At 32.3% G+C, this 20,836-nt stretch overlaps 1 protein-coding gene across 1 annotated transcript in view; it reads right to left on the bottom strand.

Annotated features, from left to right (window-relative positions):
• The window catches only part of LOC114325917 (arylsulfatase B-like), a 100,113-nt gene that overhangs the window by 67,314 nt on the left and 11,963 nt on the right, over positions 1-20,836 (bottom strand). Inside the window, exon 2 of the mRNA XM_028274068.2 lies at positions 5,016-5,175. Within this exon, the coding sequence (XP_028129869.1) occupies positions 5,016-5,175 (160 nt within the window). The remainder of the gene's footprint in view (positions 1-5,015; positions 5,176-20,836) is intronic.

Raw genomic sequence — 20,836 nt, 5'->3', positions numbered from 1 at the left:
CCCTTCGTTGCTACGAAAAAAACATTCAGTGACATTAATCACAATTACTGTTTTAAAAGTTATAAAAGTGATGACTTTCAACCGTCAAATATTTATAACAACTGTGTGAACTGTAGTAATTTGAACTTACATAAATAAATTACAATAAATTTTTGGTTTTGAACAGTTTTATTCATGAAAAAATCGCAGCAAATTGCACTCGATCTCTAAAATTATTATCGAATTGTTTCCCTCGTGCCACTTTGAGATAATTTCACTCCCCGTCGGGTCGTGAAATTAAAACTGTCAAAGTGTCACTCGGGAAAAATTCGATAATTTTAGAGTTCTTGTGCAATTACTACTGATTATTTCATTCATAGGAAATTCTGACCAATAGAAAGCTACAGAAATTAAAATTAAACTGATAATTTTTGATAATATCCCGTCGTCAATTATATTACGTCAGATGCCCTTCGTTCCTTCGTTGCTACAAATAAGTAGATTTAGTGACATTAATGGTTCATTCAGAGAGAGCTTAATAATTATGTGCTTCTTGATGAGAGGCTAATAAGTCTTGAAACCGGTAGAGACACTTGCAGTGCTCTCTGATTGAATTAAATTGTACTGTGGTTGTAGTTTAGTTTTGCAACGAAATTTGAAAATTTTTATTCATTTTTAATTAAATTAATTTTTAAGTATTATTTGATTCACATTTTCATCTTACGGGTTAAATTACAGTTACATGAATATTGTTTTTAAATTAGCAACCAGAGTACAATGTTATCCTATAGCCTAATGTATTGCTTTAGAGCACATTACTGCTCTAGTTTGACTTGATAAATACGTTTCTATGGACAAGCCCTATTCAACCATTTTGTAGGTCTGCTGTCCAATTTTTTATGAGTCTTCTAGCTTAGGCCTATAATACTGGACGAACTAGCAAATCTGTGTGGGTTTCTATTTTAGTATGATGTTTTGTGTTTTGTTTTTAAAAGGCATCAATAAATTAATTAATTAAAAGCATGGAGTCTCCTAAATAAATTAGGGAGCCCCATCTCTCCCACTCATGAACAACAGGAAGTTACAACCGACCAAATAATTGAACAGGTTAAAAGCTTTCAAATCCCCAAAAGTTAAAAGGAACACCACATAACTATTAAAAAGAACTTAAAAGCTTTCTGTTTAATTTAGTTTTATGAAAAATACCTGCAGTTCATGAGTCGTGAGCCGTCAACTATAATTATCTCCCAATCTTTTAGTGCCTGGTAGAAATTATGTCTTCTTAGACGCATTCTCCCACCTAATTACCAAAGTTTCCCTTTCCGTATCCTACTCTGCTCTACTTAGCAGCAATAATATCAGTACCTACCAAGAGAGGTCGTAAGAAAAATGATACTGGATCGGTCTATTATTGGGTATGGTACGTTTAACAGTAAATGGTTGACTTCAATGGTCAATACTTGTACTGGTACTTCAATAGTATAAAAGGCCCGGTTTCAGGTAAAATTTAAATTTGTTTTAATGTTTGTTTTTCTATAATCTTAGGAATTAATACATTTAAGTTATTTTAAAACTCATTTGAAAACATTACTTTCGGGTATATAAGGCAAAGCAAAATATTTTACATCCGTTTTTTTGTTTTTGTCGTAGTAATTATTGTAAATTTTGTGGATTATTTGCTTTATTATAGGAGTACCGTCTAGTCAGTGTTAATTGTCAAAAGACCAACTCTATCTACCTCGGTTGCTTATCGCTCCGGGTGGGTCTTAACAATGGGCCAGGTCAGATAATAGTTATTTATGTACCAAGTCAGTAAAGTGACTCTTTATCGAACGAGTCTGATATTACGAGCAGAGGGAGCGAAGCGAGTAACAGACGAGTTCGATAAAGATTCTTTACTGACGTGGTGCATACAAAATTTTATCTCCAATCATAAAAAACATTAACACTTACTTAACATTTACTTAATTACATCCTTCTAATGAAAAAATAGTGTGTGTACTTTGTACGCACGTAAGAAGTTACACTTTTATTATTATGATTTCAACGAAATAAATATATTTTAAACAGTTTTTTCGTATTTTTATGTAAATAATATACTAATTTTAACACTTAAAGTAAAATACCAAAAATTAAAAATACCGTTAATAATTACGTCATTGTTTATGAAGTGTAACCTCCCGCAGCGCAGTTGCTTTTCCCGTGATGAATAGTAGAAAATCTAAATAAATATATTTGCTAACAAATTATCAGTACCTAAATATCTATCATTTTCCTATATATAATCGAATTAAAAAAAAACACCATTTCATACTATATTCGCATTAATACGAAACTTAAAAGATTTAAGATATCTTTTAATTTTACACGAAATAAAAATTTCGTATGACAGTAATGACAGAAAGCTCTTGCATTATGGCCCATTTCGATGTTAAATCGATAGTTGTTAGGTATCAATATTGAATCCCTAATTACTAAATCTGTAAAGTTTTGATTTGTGTTTTATAAATATAATTGCAAAATTCGACAGAATTTCATTTTCTGACATAAATTTAATTAATAATAACGTAAATTTTGTACAATATTTTTAATAATTAAAGAAAATACATTTTAAGTTCACTCAAATAAATAATCGGTTACTGCCATCGACCACTTACATTCAATCTCAGTTAATTTGATTAATCGCGGCAGGTAAAGTAAAATTCTTCTTTCAGTACAATAAAGTGTTACTTTATTGCCGGAAATGGCGGCAAATGAGTACAATAATGAATGACTTTAGTGACGGTTGGCGATAAATTTAATAATACTTGCGACCGCACTAATTGAAGTCAACCATTTACTGCTAAACAAACACCTACTAGAAATTTTAACGGTTTTTAGGCTGCGACGGAGAAATCATAGGGAAAGACTCCATTACTCTTTCCTAGTATACTCATCATGATAATAATTGAAATAAGGTCCTGAGTCCCCGGCACACTCTTAATAGTTAGAGGTTTCTAAAAATCCCCGGGAGGAATTTAAAAATTTAACGTGTAACGAAGTCTTTTTCAAGCTAGTAAATCACATAATTAAGAAAACTAAATGGCCAGATTGAATTGATATTCTCGGAATTAGTGAGGTAAGATGGCCGGCTAATGGTAACTGTCCCACAAGCATTGGCATGCTAGACTCCTACTTTTAAAATGGGTGATCTCAATGAAAAAGTAGGCAAAGACAAATGCGAAGATTTGATTGTAGGACATGGACTTGGTGAGCACAATAAAAGAGGAGGAAGGTTGGTCGATTTTATCCAAGAAAAGGACTGGTAATAATAAATGGGTTATAAATGCTTCCAAATATTACCAGTCAAACAATTACGACCTTATTTATACAGGGTGTTAGTAAATAAGTATGAAAAATTGTAAGGGCTAATTCTACATGAAAAATTAATGCCAGTTTGCTCTATAAACATATGTCCGCAAATGCTTAGTTTCGGAGATACGGGGTGTTGAAATTTTTATTTCAAATTGCCAATTTATTTATTGCTCTAAGACCAGTTGAGCTATGAAAATGAAATTTGGTGAGTTTTAGGAGGTAGTTATTACGAATTTTTTGACATACAATTTAGAATTTTGTATTCATCATTGGCGCGCCTACGAGCAATGGTCTGAATTTTTTTAAAGAAAGAAATAGTACTCCACTGATATGTTTCGAATTAAAAATTAGTTTTAAATTCCACGTCTAATTTATGATAAAAAACCTTTCTTGCCTTTTTTTCATATGATGCACCGTTTTTATGCAGAAAAATAAAACATCTTGGCGCGTATTTCTCATTTCTTAATACATCATCAAGAACTATCCAATATAATAATACTAAACTAGAACAATAACAGAAAATATGACTAATAAGATTTCAACTAGGTGCAAAGCTGCAAGAAATGTTTAAAATGATCTCCTTTACAGATAACAGAAGAATTTTATATTCATCATTGGCGCGCGTACGGGTAATGGTCTGAATTTTTTGAAGAAAAAGATAGTACGCCACTGAGATATGTCAGACTAAAAACCATTTTTGAATTCCTCGTTCAATTTACGACAAAAAATCTTTCGTTTCTTTTTTTCATACGAGGCGCCATTTTTATACAAAAAAATAAAACATATTAACGCTTACCAAGTATTTGAGGTAGTTTCCATATGCATAGAAACTTAGTTCAAATACTTTGTAAACGTTAAGATGTTTAATTTTTTTGCATAAAAACGGCGCCGCATATGAAAAAAGGCAAGAAAGATTTTTTGTCGTCAATTGAACGAGAAATTCAAAAATGATTTTTAGTTTGACATATCTCAGTGGCGTACTATTTTTTTCTTCAAAAAATTCAAACCATTACTCGTACGCGCGCCAATGATGAATATAAAATTGTTCTGTTCTGTTATCTGTAAAGGAGATCATTTTAAACATTTCTTGCAGCTTTGCACCTAGTTGAAATCTTATTAGTCATATTTTCTGTTATTGTTCTAGTTTAGTATTATTATATTGGATAGTTCTTGATGGTGTATTAAGAAATAAGAAATACCCGCCAAGATGTTTTATTTTTCTGCATAAAAACGGTGCATCATATGAAAAAAGAGGCAAGAAAGGGTTTTTATCATAAATTAGACGTGGAATTTAAAAATAATTTTTAATTCGAAACATCTCAGTGGCGTAATATTTTTTTCTTTAAAAACATTCAGACCATTGCCCGTAGGCGCGCCAATGATGAATACAAAATTCTAAATTGTATGTCAAAAAATTCGTAATAACTACCTCCTAAAACTCACTAAATTTCATTTTCATAGCTCAACTGGTCTTAGAGCAATAAATAAATTGGCAGTTTGAAATAAAAATTTCAACACCCCGTATCTCCGAAACTAAGCATTTGCGGACATATGTTTATAGAGCAAACGTATTAATTTTTTCATGTAGAATTAGCCCTTAAAATTTTTCATACTTATTTACTAACACCCTGTATATGCCGAATTTTCACTAACCCTTAATTTATAAACTCTAATAAGATTACCTGTATGTATAGGATATTTTCCAGTAAGAAAAGCTGATCTTGAAGGGGTGCATAATGATTGAGTATAGTGACTATTTAAAATAACTCCATTATACGCAAGTGCATCTATATTTGGTGTTGGTATTTCATCACTGCCGTGAAATCCGACATCATTAAAACCCTAAAATAAACGGTAAATATTTAAAACTTCATTTATATTAGCGACAACACTAAAAACAATATAGGTATGTATTTAAAAAAACTAGAAGATTTCAACCAGTCTTTTACTAGTTTTTATGACTAATTTTTCAAAATTATATATTATGGTAGGGGAGCCCAACTCCCCTACCATAATATATGTTAGTTACTCCGCGATTCAAAAAGATATTCCGGTGTGTATCATTTTACGATTTGACAGACAAAAAAGAATTTGAAACAAAAGTTGAAAATAGTTTAAACGCTTTTTCCTCAAAACGGATTTTTTCAACGGCTGTAGACTTTGTAACTAAAAACTACTTGACTGGCCCACCTGGAATTTTGTATATATTTTCTTTAGACATTCCTTACGGTAATGCTGTCGAGATCTTTTTTTATGCTTATTTTTTGTTTAACAATAATATACCGGGTAGCGAGAAAGTATGGAAACACGGTAATTTCTGGAAAACTGCTAAAACGATTTTTATGTATTTTGGTGGGTATGGGTCTTTTAATGCGGCCGATATTATAGTGGTAATTACATTGTTGTCAAATCTTCAGTTTTTCTGAAAATCTAATGAACTTTCTTATTTTAAATGGAATACCCTGTATATTTTTTACGTTTTGAAGTCCTTAAGAAATACTGATTATTTTTCATGTTATATTCACTATGCCTAAATACCGTAATTTCGGAGTTATTGTTACATTTATTAAAAAAAAAGTTTTAAACAAATTATAATAATTAATTTTTTCGGCACGGGTAGACATTATTTTAGGTTCTTTGGATCGTTGTGAACAAAAAAGGTCTAATGTAATTTTCTTGTAAAGTTAGTTGTTTCCGAGCTATAAACAATTTAAAACTGAAAAAAATCGAAAAAATGACGATTTTCAAGGTTCAAAATCACAGGAAATTTTTTTTTTTGGAATTACGAAGTACCTAAATTCAAGATCAAACTTTCTTCTATCAGCTCCCTATAAGAATTTTTGTCACGTTTTATTCTAAAATATTGTTTTTTTAATTGCTAATGAAGCGCATATGAGAGGACGGGCGATCGGGCTGTATTAACAACTAAAACACAATGGTTTAAAATAAAATAAGACCAAATCACTTATCGTTATCTGATACAATAAGGTTCGTACTTGTATTTAGGCACTTCGTAGTTTCAAAAATAATATTTTTTAGTTTTGTTTTTGAACCTATAAAATAGTAATTTTTCGTTTTTTTTTTTAGTTTTAAATTGTTTATAACTCGAAAAAGATTAACTTTACAACAAAATTACGAAAGACCTTTTTGTGCTCAATGATCCAAAAAAACCTATAATAATCGTCTACTCTGGACGAAAAAATTATTTTTTATAATTTGTTTAATTTCTTTTTTAATAAATATAGCAATAACTCCGAAACTACGGCCTTTAGGTGTAGGGAATATAACTTGAAAAATAATCAGTATGTCCTAAGGACTTCAAAACAGAAAAAATATACAAGATGTTCTATTTCAAATAAAAAAGTTCATTAGAGTTCCAGAAAAACGGAAGATTTGACAACAATGTAAGTACCACTATAATATCGGTATCAATGGGTGCATTCAGCAGACGCAATCGCTAACTAATCGATTAGTAATCGATTTGTGATTTACATGCTGAATGTCACAATTTATGTGGCATTCAGCAGAAAATCACTAATCGATTAGTTAGCGATTGTGTCTGCTGAATGCACCCAATGTAAGTACCACTATAATATAAAAAAAAAAGAAGCACAAACATGGCGCCTCAGAAGAACGGTCGTGTTTACGACTCGGAAGTTAAGTGTTGTAAAAAGTGTTATAAAGTTGCACAAAGTGGTCTATTATGTGCGAATTGTGGAACGTTATCCCATAGTGGCTGCCTGAAGCAACTAAAATCGATCAAATATATCGATGATGAGACAGTTATATGCTGTGAGGAGAGTGTGAGGTTAAGTGATCCACCAAACAAAACCTTGGATAGTGAGGCTGACGATGAGGATCCGAGACAAACTGAAATAAGGTACTTAAAGAAAATTATTAATCAGAATGAAACAATAATATCAAATCAACAAATTACGATAAATTTATTGAAGGAACAACTAGATTTATTTAAATATATGCAAATAGCTGATCAGTCGCCATCTACAAAACAAAATACGAATTTAATCAACCATTCAAACAGAGACCCAAATTTTGAACGACCGAAACAGTCTAGCAGTAAAATATATCCAAAAAACGAAAACACTACACCCGCAAAAAATGTTGCTGTAAATGAAAGTCTAGTTGTTGATAAAAAAAGGAGTTCCCCAACAAAAACTCTATTTAAAAATAGTACCAATAAAAATAAACAAGTTGTTTCCTTAATCGAAAATAATAAACAATTATCAGCTGATATTTTAAGAATACAAACGGAGGCAAAATGTTCAGATATCATTAATTTAACAAACGATGAGAATTTGATAAATACTGAGAGTAAAAATTCGGTTTCAGTTCCAAATAATAATGGGCAAGAATGGAAAACTGTTAGGTATAAAAGAAGGAATGGACCTATTGTTATTGGCAATAACGAAAACTCTGAAATCAGTGGTGTCCCAAAATTTAGTCATCTTCATGTTACTAGGGTAAACCAGCATACAACGGCAGATAATCTTAAGAAGATGTTAGAAAAACACTTTCCAGAAGTGATATGTACGTCCTTAACGGCTAAGCATCCCAACATATATTCATCCTTTAAAGTCTCAATTTTTGAACAACATTTTGGTTTAGCGATGGACCCAAAACTATGGCCCGTAGGCTCTTATGTAAGCAGGTTTTTTATGAAGCGTCCAACACATACTCAAATAAAATGAAGGATGAAGAAACGACCGTTAACCCTCCATCAAATTTTCAAAATAACCTAATTCAACAAGGCACGGTAAGCATGTTTCATGTCAATTTACAGTGTATATCAAATAAAGTCGATATGATCAATGCTTTTCTTGCGGATAAAAAGTTCTATGACGTCATATGTTTTTCAGAGCACTGGCAAACTGAAGAAAATCTAAAATTAATTAACATATCCGGCTTTTTACTAGCTACTTTTTCTGTAGGGTTGAAAAGAAGCAAGGTGGCGTTGCAATTTATGTAAAAGAAAATCTTATGTATTCTTCTCTTAATCTAAATGAATATAACGTAGAGCAAACTTCAGAGTTTTGTGCAATTTATATACCTTCAATGAGAACCAATGTTTTAACTGTATACAGATCAGGTAATGGTGACTGTGACTTGTTCTTGGTGAATTTTGAGAATGTTATAGCATTCTTACTTAACAAAGCAGACAAACTGATTATACTTGGGGATTTTAATATAAATTTTAAAATTAAATCTGACTCTTCTTATGATATTCAAAATCTGTTAATGTCTTTTGGTCTAGAAATAACGATAAACGATTATACTAGAATCACATCTCAATGCAGTAGTTGCATCGATAACATTATGACTAACTTTTCTGAAAATATCTACAGGGTGGGCGTATTTGAACCTTGTTTCTCTGACCATCGAGCACAATTTATATCTATTGATTCTGATCTTAAAGTTGTTGACACTAATCAATCACTTCAACGGTCTATTACTTCTTCTGGTTTGCAGAAGCTTAAATATGCACTAGCTAGTACAAAGATGGACTTTTTCTATGACACCAATAACGAACCCGATGTCTTGATGTTCTTTTTAATTGAAACTTATAACAACTTAATATTAAAGTTTTTTCCATTAAAAAAAGTACGACAAACTGCTAAAATAACACCCGTGCAATGGTTTAATGACGAATTAAGGTCTTACAGATCTAATCTTTCTCTCATTAAACACATTGCAGATGTCACTAAGGATCCCGATATTTTCAAACTATATAAACAACAAAAATATGAATATAATCGGCAGTTACAAAATGCTAAAAAATCGGCTTACTCTGGTTTTATTACTAACTCCAATAATAAACCTAGAGACTGCTGGAAAATATTAAACTTCGAAAGAGGCAATACAAGATCCAGTTCGGTACAACCAGATCTATCTCCAGACGAAATAAATCAATTTTTTATTACAATCGCAGAGAATATAATTACATCCCTTCCCACTATTAATAACGATATCCTCTTCAGTTACAGAAACTATCCTTCCCCGAGTAAGTCCTTTTGTTTCCGACCCGTTGTGGAAGATGAGATCTCTCAAATAATTAAATCTCTTAATAATTCCAATTGTAAGGACGTTCACGAAATTAATAGCAAAATTTTAAAAGAAACTTACCAAATAGTTTTAACACCTTTCACTCATCTTATTAACTTAATTTTATCAACTGGAGTATTTCCAGAAGCACTAAAGTACTCAAAGGTACTACCTATCTATAAAAAAGGTGATTCCTCGAAAGCTGACAATTACAGACCCATAAGCATTATTTCTACATTCGGGAAAGTGATTGAAAAGGTGATCAAACAACAATTCTATTCTTATTTTGAGTCTAAAAGTTATTTTAGCAACTCGCAATATGGATTCAGAAGTGCTCGTTCTACTACAAACGCGGTATATAATATTGTGAGCGAGGTGATTGAGGGGCTTGAACGTGGCAATCGCATAGCAATTTCTCTCTGCGATTTGTCGAAGGCTTTTGACTGCGTTTCACATGACATTTTGCTCCACAAATTAAACTATTATGGAATCAGAGGTATCCCTCTTAAGCTTATCTCTTCGTACCTATGTGGTAGACACCAGGCTGTAGTGTCTAAAGGTTATCTCTCCGATTTTCGACCCGTAAAATATGGAGTCCCACAAGGTTCGGTCTTGGGACCTCTTTTATTCATTATATATGTCAACGATTTGCCTCATTTCATATCTCCGTACAAATCAGTACAATTTGCGGATGATACGACATACATAATATCAGGTAATAAAAATGAGGATTTAAAAATGGCTTACGAGGAAGTCGCTGATAAATCTAGCACATGGTTTGCTGCGAACAAACTAAAACTCAATACTGAAAAAACGCAGGACTTGATTATATCTGCAAGTGGTTTACATGGCGATCCAGATGACAAAGACACTGCTAAACTATTAGGAATAACCATAGACAATCGATTGAACTGGTCGGCTCATATTTCACAAGTGAAGGCGAAGCTGTCTAGTTCATTGTTTCTTATTCGTCAACTAGCAAGGGTTGTCAACTTTGAGACATTGAAGGTGACATATTTTTCTTTATTTCACTCACACCTAAGCTATGGATTAATCTTATGGGGCAATTCAACAAATGCTCTTCAAATTTTCAGGATGCAAAAGAAAGCTATCCGGATTTTAGCAGGGGTTAGTTATCTGGAACATTGCCGACCTCTCTTCATCAAATTAAAAATTATGCCGCTACCTACTCTGTTGATATATCAAGTTCTGACTGAAATTCACAGAAAAAGGTCCCATTTAACAAAGCAGTCTGATGTTCACGTTCACAATACGCGATACTCTCACTATTTACGAACAAATCGCTCTAGATTGCGTCTTTCAGATAAAAATTGTCTTAATTATAACTACTACAATATTTTACCAAAAGATATTAAACAGCTAAGCTGTAACAGTTTCAAAAAAGTAATAAAAAGGTATCTGTTGAAACATTGCTTTTATTGCTCGGAAGAATATATGACTCATTGCAGAACATCTACTGAAATGCTTACCGTGACACAAAATATTTTTTGTTAATCTATATTCTTGTTTGTGATACATATTTATAAGTTGTGTTTTATATTTCTGTTTTATATACCTTGTGATTTTATATACCTTGTAATTTTTATATTCCTTATTTTGACTTTGTAATTTTGACTTGCTACAAACAATTTTTTTTTGTAAAGTAGTTAAATAAATCTATCTATCTATCGGCCGCATTAAAAGACCCTTACCCACCAAAATCCATAAAAATCGTTCTAGCGGTTTCCGAGAAATTACCGTGTTTCCATACTTTCTCGCTACCCTGTATAGCTTGATTGTCTCCCTTTTTTGCAATAAATTGGTTGTTTTGACTTCTGAGTGATATCAAAAAGTCAAAAGTCGATAAATCTAAAAAACTTGACAGCGTTACCTCGAAAAACTCAAAAGCTAATAAAATCTGTTTGAATTTTTTGTTTACCATGATCCAATGATGAGTTCTGATGTCCACCGCAAAATTCATTATATTTTGAGGGGTCTTCAAAAATTTGCCACCGTTGCCTTATTTTTAAATATTATTCCTTAAATTTTTTCTTGAATAATCTATTAATTGTACTGAATATGCCTATTTAATTTAAAAATAAAATAATTCTACTATACTTTAAAAAAAATGTGCTGAAAATATTAATTTCAACCCCTACGGCTCCTCTTAACTCTAGAAGGACCAATGAGGGATAAAAAATATCCACAACATTGCATTACATATATTCTAAATACTTTTGTTCCTAAAAATTTCAAATAATTAGTATTTGTCGGCGTACTACTGCCCTCTTAATATTTTCTATAATTTAAAATTTCCTCATAATTTTATAAAAACTTGACAGTGGACTCTAAATAATCCCCTTCAACACCATCCCAAAATAGAAAGGGATGATATAATTCATTTGCCAAATTAGCAAAATCTAAAAGACAAAAAGGCCAATAAGTGGGCAAAAACTACCATAGTTTGTTCAAAATGCAAGTATGTATGCGGTAAGCACAGCAAGAACTCAAACATAATATTTCTGTATCCTACGATGATGCCAATTCCACTGAAGCCGAAGACTCTGGGTAAATTATAATTTCGTATCTTTTAACAGTTCCATTAACGTTTAGGAATAATATAAAAGTGTTATTTTTCTTCTTCTTAAGGTGCCGAGACCGCTTGTCGATCGTTGGCTCTCATGTTGCCCAGCATATTAACAATCATTGTCTTATTTACAGCCGCACGAAATAGTTCAGTGCTAGTTTTCCCAAACCATTGGCGTAGGTTTTTAAGCCAAGAAGTTGTACGGCGGCCCACACTTCTTTTTCCCATTATTTTACCTTGCATGACAAGGTGAAGTATGTCATATTTTTCTGGGTGACGCATTATATGACCAAATTATTCCAATTTGCGCCTTTTAACCGTGTTCACTACTTCGCAACTTTTATTCAAACGTTGCAAAACCCTTTCGTTTGTGACTCTTTGTACCCAACTGATCTTCAGAATACGGCGGTAGACCCACATTTAAAATGATTCTAGGTTTTTTAAAAGCGATTCTGTCAGTGTCCATGCTTCAACCCCGTAAAGTAGTACTGGGAATATATAACATCGGACCATTCTTATGCGAAGTTCCAAATTTAGATCATGACTGCACAGGATTTTCTTAAATTTCATAAAACTTGTTCTTGCTTTGGCAATTCTACTTTTTATTTCTGTACTAGGGTTCCAGATTTCATTAATATGAGTACCCAGATATACAAGATTACTTACTCGTTCAACTGAGTCATTACCGATTGTTACGTTATAGTTATTATTATTTACGGCTGCCTGTTTACTAATAACCATAAACTTTCAACTACTACACCATTCGATTCAATAACGCTTGAAGATGTTCAATTGATCCAGTCAGCAACAAGGTGTCATCTGCGTATCTGATATTGTTCATAAGCATACCATTAATGAGTATTCCCTCTTTTGCGTTTTCCAACACTTCATTTAAGATTGTTTCAGCGTAAATATTAAACAACATTGGTGACAATATACAGCCTTGTCGAACTCCGCGCTTGATTTTTACTTCTTTAGAGCACTGATTCGCAACCCTAATACATGCAGCCGGGCCCCAATACAAATTTGCGATTATTCTAATGTCCCTACCGTCCAGACCGGTAGTTTTGAGAATAAGTAGCATTTTTTCATGGCGAACTTTATCAAAGGCCTTTTCAAAATCAATCGCGCACATGAAAACGTCATGATTTACATCTCTGCATCTTTGAATTAAAACTTGGGTTGCGAATAGTGCATCACGCGTTACAAGGCCACAGCGAAAACCGAATTGAGTACTTGAGATTCTTTCCTCAATTTTTCTATATGTTCTTTGATGAATGATTCTGAGAAACGTTTTCAATACATGACTCATTAGGCTGATGGTGCGATAGTCGCTGCATTTTGTGGCTCTGTGTTTTTTTGGTAGTACAACAAATGAGGATTTAAGCCAATCTTTAGGAATTTTTCCGCTTTCGTAGATTAAGTTGAACAATTTCGTAAGTATCTTAATGCCCTCGACACCTAAAAGCTTTAGTGTTTCTACGTAAATCCCATCTGGTCCGATCGCCTTGCCGTTTTTTGCGTTCTTTATAGCGTATTGCACTTCTTCCTTAGCTTTTGGAGGACCGCTTATGTCATTTAGCGTTTCTAGTTCGCTTCTTTCATCATCGAATAATTCCTTTATATATTCTGTCCATCGTATTAGTTGACCTTCGATATCGATTATAATTTTTCCGTTTTTATCTTCGATTAGTGGAGGATTACATTTTTTATTCAGTCCTGCAACTTCTTTCAGTTTTTTGTGCATATTGAATGCGTCAGAGATACGCTCGTAGTTCTCAATTTCTTTACATTGTTGTTTATGCCACTCTGATTTAGCTGATCTTATTTTTCTTCGAATCATACTGTTTAGCTTTTTGTATTCTGTCAGATTAGCCTTCTTATATTTTCTTCTTGCATCCATTAAATTCAATATCTCTTCTGTCATCCACTGTTGCTTATTCCTACGCTGATTTGCCATTAGATGGTCTTCTTGGACTTTTTCCAATGTTTCTTTGCATGACTCCCATAATTGTTCTTCTGAATTTTTATTTCCCAATTTCTGAAACTGATCTTCTAATTTATCGGTTACTATTTCTTTCACTTCCGCATTTGAAAGTTTATCTTTGCTGATCCTAGGAGATATTTTGGGTTTTTTAATCTTTTTAAATTTAAGTAATACTTTAGTTATTTTTAAAGTAGTTTAAAAAAAGAAGCACGTTTTTCATTAATTTATATGTGGACATTTATTAACTCTCCTTGGTCCTCGCTGTTTCTACTAAAAGGTTGGTACTGCGAGAGTTAAGGATATTTATGACACGATTTTGATAGGCAACCCATGCTAGAAATATTTGTCGATGTATGAAATTTATTGGGTCCAATAGGTCGGACATGTTGCCCGAGATAATCCAGAAAAATAGACACAGAGACTAACAAACTGGAGACCAAGAGAGAACAGGCGAGGAGTAGGCAGACCGCAGAAGAGGTAGCCAGATGATATCAAACAAGTCGCGGGCAAACAGTGGATGAGAATTGCCAAGAGTAGAGATCGATGAAAGCAAATGGAAGAGGCCTATGTCCAGCAGTGGACGAACTCAGGCTGAAAAAGAAGATGAAATTTAATAAAAAAAATGTTTCATCCGGAAAGCAGATGGGTGCAGATCGACCTATATTCGGATCCTGTACTATAACCTTCATATCTCACGAATAATGTTAAGTGTCAGCACTTGCTAGATTATGGGCGCAGGTAAGTGTTCCAAACAGCATAAATACTTCCTGCGTTAAGATATGTAATTTTATTTGCTCTATATTTATAGACCAGTAAAGATCTGTTTTTAGGTGGATGTGAGAGGTGGCATTCAGATTTTTGCGGATAAAGTTAGGTGATAACTTTGTTAATAATAATTGAATTATGCTCCTTCTCAAATATGCCCGGAACATTAATAAAAAAAATATTTAAAAATTTCAAAAAATTTCGTTTTTTTTTCTAATTTTTTTGCTTATAACTTAAAAACTATTCATTTTAGAACAAAGTCGTATAGGAATTAAACAAAGATAATTAAATTTTATATCAGATGCGATTGGTTAAAAATGTCTTAATTTATTACCCTTGCTTCAAAATAGCAATAAATATAAAATAAGAGGGTAAAACAAGCCTGTCTTTATTCAATGATTTTCCATCACCTAGGTTACACTTGTAACCTTCCTAATTCGCTTAGAAAATGTTTGTAATGTGCTAAAACCGTACACCAAATTTCATTAAAATTGACTTAGATTTTGCATAATAATTTTGCAATCTAAACTTTTTTTAAAAAATTAAAATTTTTTAATATCTTGCACAACAAAAACTAGAATATACAACGATTTGTCAATTTTTTACATATAAAGAAGTACTCCGCCTATCTAATGCAATTTGCAGAATTGAAATCAGATTATTTAAGCAGCCTCAGCAATGTTTTAAAGTTATAAACAATTTTTTGGCTTAGAGAAAAATTAGTGCTGTGGCCAGGAGGGGGTGCTACGGGCTCCTTTATGTAGATGGACTTACCCAAGTTTTTTATGTATTTTGACCCGTATAACACGAATTTTTTGGGTAACAGTTGATCCGGATGTCGATAAGATTGTTATAAACAAAGAACTTGGGGAATTACATAACATCAATTTTTCGCAAAATAAAACATTTTTTTGGATTTCTTGGGTAATTCTAAGCAAAAAATGTTCTTACAAGTTTTTTCGTAGGATGCATAGTTTTCGAGATAAATGCAGTGGAACTTTAAAAAAATCGAGATATTGCAATTTTTGAACGCGAATAATGTTGGATTAAAAAATAAAATAGCAATTCTGCTGACAGCATTTGAAAGTTTAAGTCAAATTTACCGGTTTTAATTATTTGCATTGCTAAAAATTATTTTTTTTATTATTAAACAAAGCTATTTGTTTATAAGCCAAAAAATTGTTTATAAATTTAAAACATTGCTGAGGCCCCTTAAATAATTCGATTTTAATTCTGTAAAGTGTATTAGATAGGTAGAGCACCTATTTCTATGTAAAAAAATTAGCCAACTCCTAAATGGTCTACTTTTTGTTCAGAAAGATTTTAAAAAATTTGAACTTTTTTAAAAACATTTAGATTGCAAATTTATTATGCAAAATTTATTAAGTCGATTTTAATGAAATTTGGTACACGATTTAAGTATATTACAAAGAATTTCCTAAGCGAATTACAAAGGTTCTAAGTGCCACCAAAGTGGTTAAAAAATATTGTATAACAACAGACTTATTTTGCCCCCTTATTTTGTATTTATTGCTATATTGCAGAAAAGGTAATACCTAAAGACATTTTTTACCAGTCGTATATCATACAAAATTCAATTTATTTTATTTCTCTACGACTTTGTTCCAAAACGAATCGTTTTAAAGTTATAAGCAAAGAAAGCAGAAAAAAATCGATGTTTTTCGAAATTTTTAAATATTTTAATTTTTTTATTAATGTTCCGGGCATATTTGAGAAGGAGCATAAGTCAATTATTATTACTGAAGGTGTCACCTAACTTTATCTGCAAAAATCCGAATGCCACCTCTCACATCCAAAAATAGACGTTTTTTCGCAGATCCTTACTGGTCTATTAAGTTTGCAAGCTTACGAGCTTGTTGGTTTTAACTACTTATCATTCTTATCTGTCCAATTTCCCACTCGTTCGGCATTGTCTCCTCTTTCCATATTTTCTTAATCAGTTCATGTATTTTTTCATGCAATATGTTCCCTCCGTATTTTATTAGTTCTAGATTTATTCCGTCATTTTCAGGCGATTTTCCATTATAACCCTTCATTATAATGTCTTTTACTTCTGCTAATGTGGGTGCGTGTGTGATCGTTTCTTCATCGTCCTCATCTTCTATTTCATCATTTTTACCTGGTTCAATTAGTAATTCTTTAAAGTGATTTGTCCATATTTCTTTATATTCTTTCTCTTCCTCTACAATTTTACCTTGTTCATTTTTTATTCCTTTTAGTTTACCTTTGAATACTCTATTGTTTTCTTATTTTTTTTATAGATTTTTTGTTAATTTCTTTTATATTTTTCGGTCTCTATTTCCTGAACTTTTAGATCCATCCATTGTCGTTTTTGTTTTTTGTTTATTTTTTTTCCCTCATTTCTCAGTAGTTCGTAGTTTTCTCTGTCTTCTGCTGTGTTCATTTTTATCCATTTTAATCTCGCTTCCACTTTTTTCCACAATTTTTTGACATTCGATATTGTACCGTTCTTTTTTCTTCTTCTTCTTTTTGCCAATTGTTTTTTCTGCTGCTTCCTCTATGGCGTTTTTTATGCAGCTCCATATCCATTTCACATCAAAACATTCTTGATTGTCATCCATTATTATATATTTTTCCAGTTCTTCCTTATATTTCCTTCTTTCTTGTTTTAGTTCTTGAGTGTCCCATTTCGTGTGTTCGCTTTTATTTTTGCTCCTGCATGTTTCTGTTTTAATTTTGCTATTACCATGAAATCATCTGAGTCAGCACAGGCTCCTCTGTAGGATCTTACGTCCTCAGTTGATGATTGTCTGCGCCTGTTTACCAAAATATGGTCTATCTGAGATTTACTTTGCTGATCTGGTGATATCCATGTTATTTTGTGTTTGCCAGGATGTGGGAACTTTGTTGTCAGGATGTGGGAACAGTTGGGTTGAAAAAGTTACAAACCTTGAAGTATTACGAAGGATAGGAAAAGACACAGAAAACGAAGGAAACTCGAATATCTGGGTCACCTTATGAGAGGACATAAATACGCATTACTTCAAAATATAATGCAAGGAAAAATAGACGGAAAACGGAATCCAGGCCGTAGAAGAATGTCATGGTTGCGGAATTTGAGAGAGTAGTTCGGCTGCACCACTAATGAACTTTTTAGTTCAACTGTAAATAAGGTCAGTATAGCGTTGATGATTGGTTGATGATAAGGGAACTTTGTACTGCTTATGACCATATCTTTTCTTGTTGCTTGGATGCATAATCGTTGTCCGTTGTCATTGTCCTCTCATGTATTGTGTATCTTCCTGCTACAATTTTAGTATATTGTTCTTTCTGTATTTGGGCATTGAAGTCTCCTAGTACCATGAACGTGTCCTCTTTGGGTATATTTTCTATTTCTTCCTCTATATCATGGTACCATTTTTCTTTTTCTTCTCTGTTCGCATTTTCGGGTTTGGTTTTGCTTCTATGCGCAAGTATGCAAGCCTGTTACTTATCGGTAGAAATTTTAGTATTTTTGCCTTACATAATATCTGAGTCTCATAAACGGTACTCCATATTGCCCTTGTCTTTCGCTCCCTGAATATCTGCGGCTGAGATTTTTGTTTTCTAATTCGCTGCTTCTTTCCATCTGGTCTCTTGTATGGCAGCTACCTTTATTCTATATCCTTTTAATTCTCCTGCTATCTCTTCCATTTTTCCTGCAGTTAATATTGTTCTTATATTCCAGGCGCATATTTTCATTATTTTATGTTTTCTTTTTGTTTTCTATTTTTAATACCACGCCTAAAATTATTATTCCCACCACCTATCGTATGGCTATCGCAATAATTAATATTTATATTCTTATTTCTAATCGTATTACTACTTATATCTATACATTTTTTGTTAGTGTCCTGTTCACTTACAATATCTTCTTTCCCTGTTTCTCGCATGATCCCTATATCGTTTCTTGCGTGTGTCTGTGTTACTTTTTTGGAGTCGATGTTTCCATTACTTTTTCTACTTTCTGGCTCCATCTCCATTCCCTTCCATCTACTGTAATTTTATTATCTAATATCCCATTTTTACTTTTTTCCATTTTTCTCTCATCTCAATTCCTATATCTCTTACGGCTTTCGCTTTCTGTTGCTCCCTTTTTTAATTTCAAATCTTATTCAAAAGAAAGTTTTTGTTTATTCTATGGGACTTTCAGCCCTTGATAATAATGTAATCTTTCATTTTGCGTTTAAATTTTCAAAAAGTATTCCTTAGCTTTCTCAAGATTCGAAAAAGATTCGAAATAAAAAGCATTGGTCCGAAATTTTGCGGCTACGCTCTTAACCTCATACTTCATACAGTTGAGTCCGCGAGTCTTTACCCGTGCGTCATCATTTAAAGCATATAGACCGGGCAGTATCGTCGCCCCCGCTAGCGCAATTATTCCGATTCGATTTTTTTTGCTCAAACTTACTCAAAAAGAGGTCCTTATAACATATCCACAGGGTGCCGGGCAGCGCCGTGGTCGAAAAATTTTTTAAACAATTTTTTTAAAACAAATTCACAAAAATAATTTTTTTATTTCCAACAATTTTTTTTTAGATAATTTGGGTCATTCTGAGCAAAAAATGTTTCCTGTCATTTTTCTCTAAAATTGACTGTTGTCGAGTTATACGCGATTAAAAATTTGAAAAATGCGAAAATGGCCATTTTCAAGGCTTCATAACTCGATTAAAAATGATTATTATGAAATTCAAAAAGTGAAAAAATCAAGATTTAAATACCTTCTTCAACGTCCTGAAGAGATTTTTGTCACTATTCTATTACAAAGCTGTTATTTTTAGTTATTAACAATTAGCGGTATAGTCCAACTGTATCGCCGCCCCCGTTAGCGGAATTATTTAGATTAGATTTTTTTGCACAAACTTACTCAAAAAGAGGTCCTTATAACATATCCACAGGGTGCCGGCCGGTGCCGTGGTCTAAAAATTGTTTAAACAATTTTTTTAAACAAATACACAAAAATAATTTTTTCATTTCCCACAATTTTTTTTTAGATAACTTGGGTCATTATGAGTAAAAAAGGTCTCTGTTCATTTTTCCCTAAACTTTACTGTTGTCGAGTTATACGCGATTAAAAATTTGAAAAATGCGAAAATGGCCATTTAACTCGATTAAAAATTATTATTATGAAATTCAAGAAGTGACAAAATCAAGATTCAAATATCTTCTTCAACGTCTTGAAGAGATTTTTGGCATTATTTTATTACAAAGCTGTTATTTTAGTTATTAACAATTAGCGCTATAGTCCAACTGTATCGTCACCCCCGTTAGCGGAACTATTTCGGTTAGATTTTTTTTGCACAAACTTACTCAAAAAGAGGTCAGTATAACATATCCACAGGGTGCCGGCCGGTGCCGTGGTCTAAAAATTGTTTAAAACAATTTTTTTAAACAATTTTTTTAAACAAATACACAAAAATAATTTTTTCATTTCCAACAATTTTTTTTAGATAATTTGGGTCATTCTGAGCAAAAAGGTCTCCTGTCATTTTTCTCTAAAATTGACTGTTGTCGAGTTATACGCGATTAAAAATTTGAAAAATGCGAAAATGGCCATTTTCAAGGCTTCATAACTCGATTAAAAATGATTATTATGAAATTCAAAAAGTGACAAAATCAAGATTTAAATACCTTCTTCAACGTCCTGAAGAGATTTTTGTCACTATTTTATTACAAAGCTGTTATTTTTAGTTATTAACAATTAGCGGTATACTCCAACTGTATCGCCGCCCCCGTTAGCGGAACTATTTAGATTAGATTTTTTTGCACAAACTTACTCAAAAAGAGATCCTTATAACATATCCACAGGGTGCCGGCCGGTGCCGTGGTCTAAAAATTGTTTAAACAATTTTTTTAAACAAATACACAAAAATAATTTTTTCATTTCCCACAATTTTTTTTTAGATAATTTGGGTCATTATGAGTAAAAAAGGTCTCTGTTCATTTTTCCCTAAACTTTACTGTTGTCGAGTTATACGCGATTAAAAATTTGAAAAATGCGAAAATGGCTATTTCAAGGCTTCATAACTCGATTAAAAATTATTATTATGAAATTCAAAAAGTGACAAAATCAAGATTCAAAT

This window comes from Diabrotica virgifera, chromosome 4 (assembly GCF_917563875.1).
Source record: "Diabrotica virgifera virgifera chromosome 4, PGI_DIABVI_V3a".
Taxonomy (NCBI): domain Eukaryota; kingdom Metazoa; phylum Arthropoda; class Insecta; order Coleoptera; family Chrysomelidae; genus Diabrotica; species Diabrotica virgifera.
The sequence above is the reverse complement of the archived record's forward strand: the minus strand, read 5'-3'. Positions and strand labels throughout refer to the sequence as shown.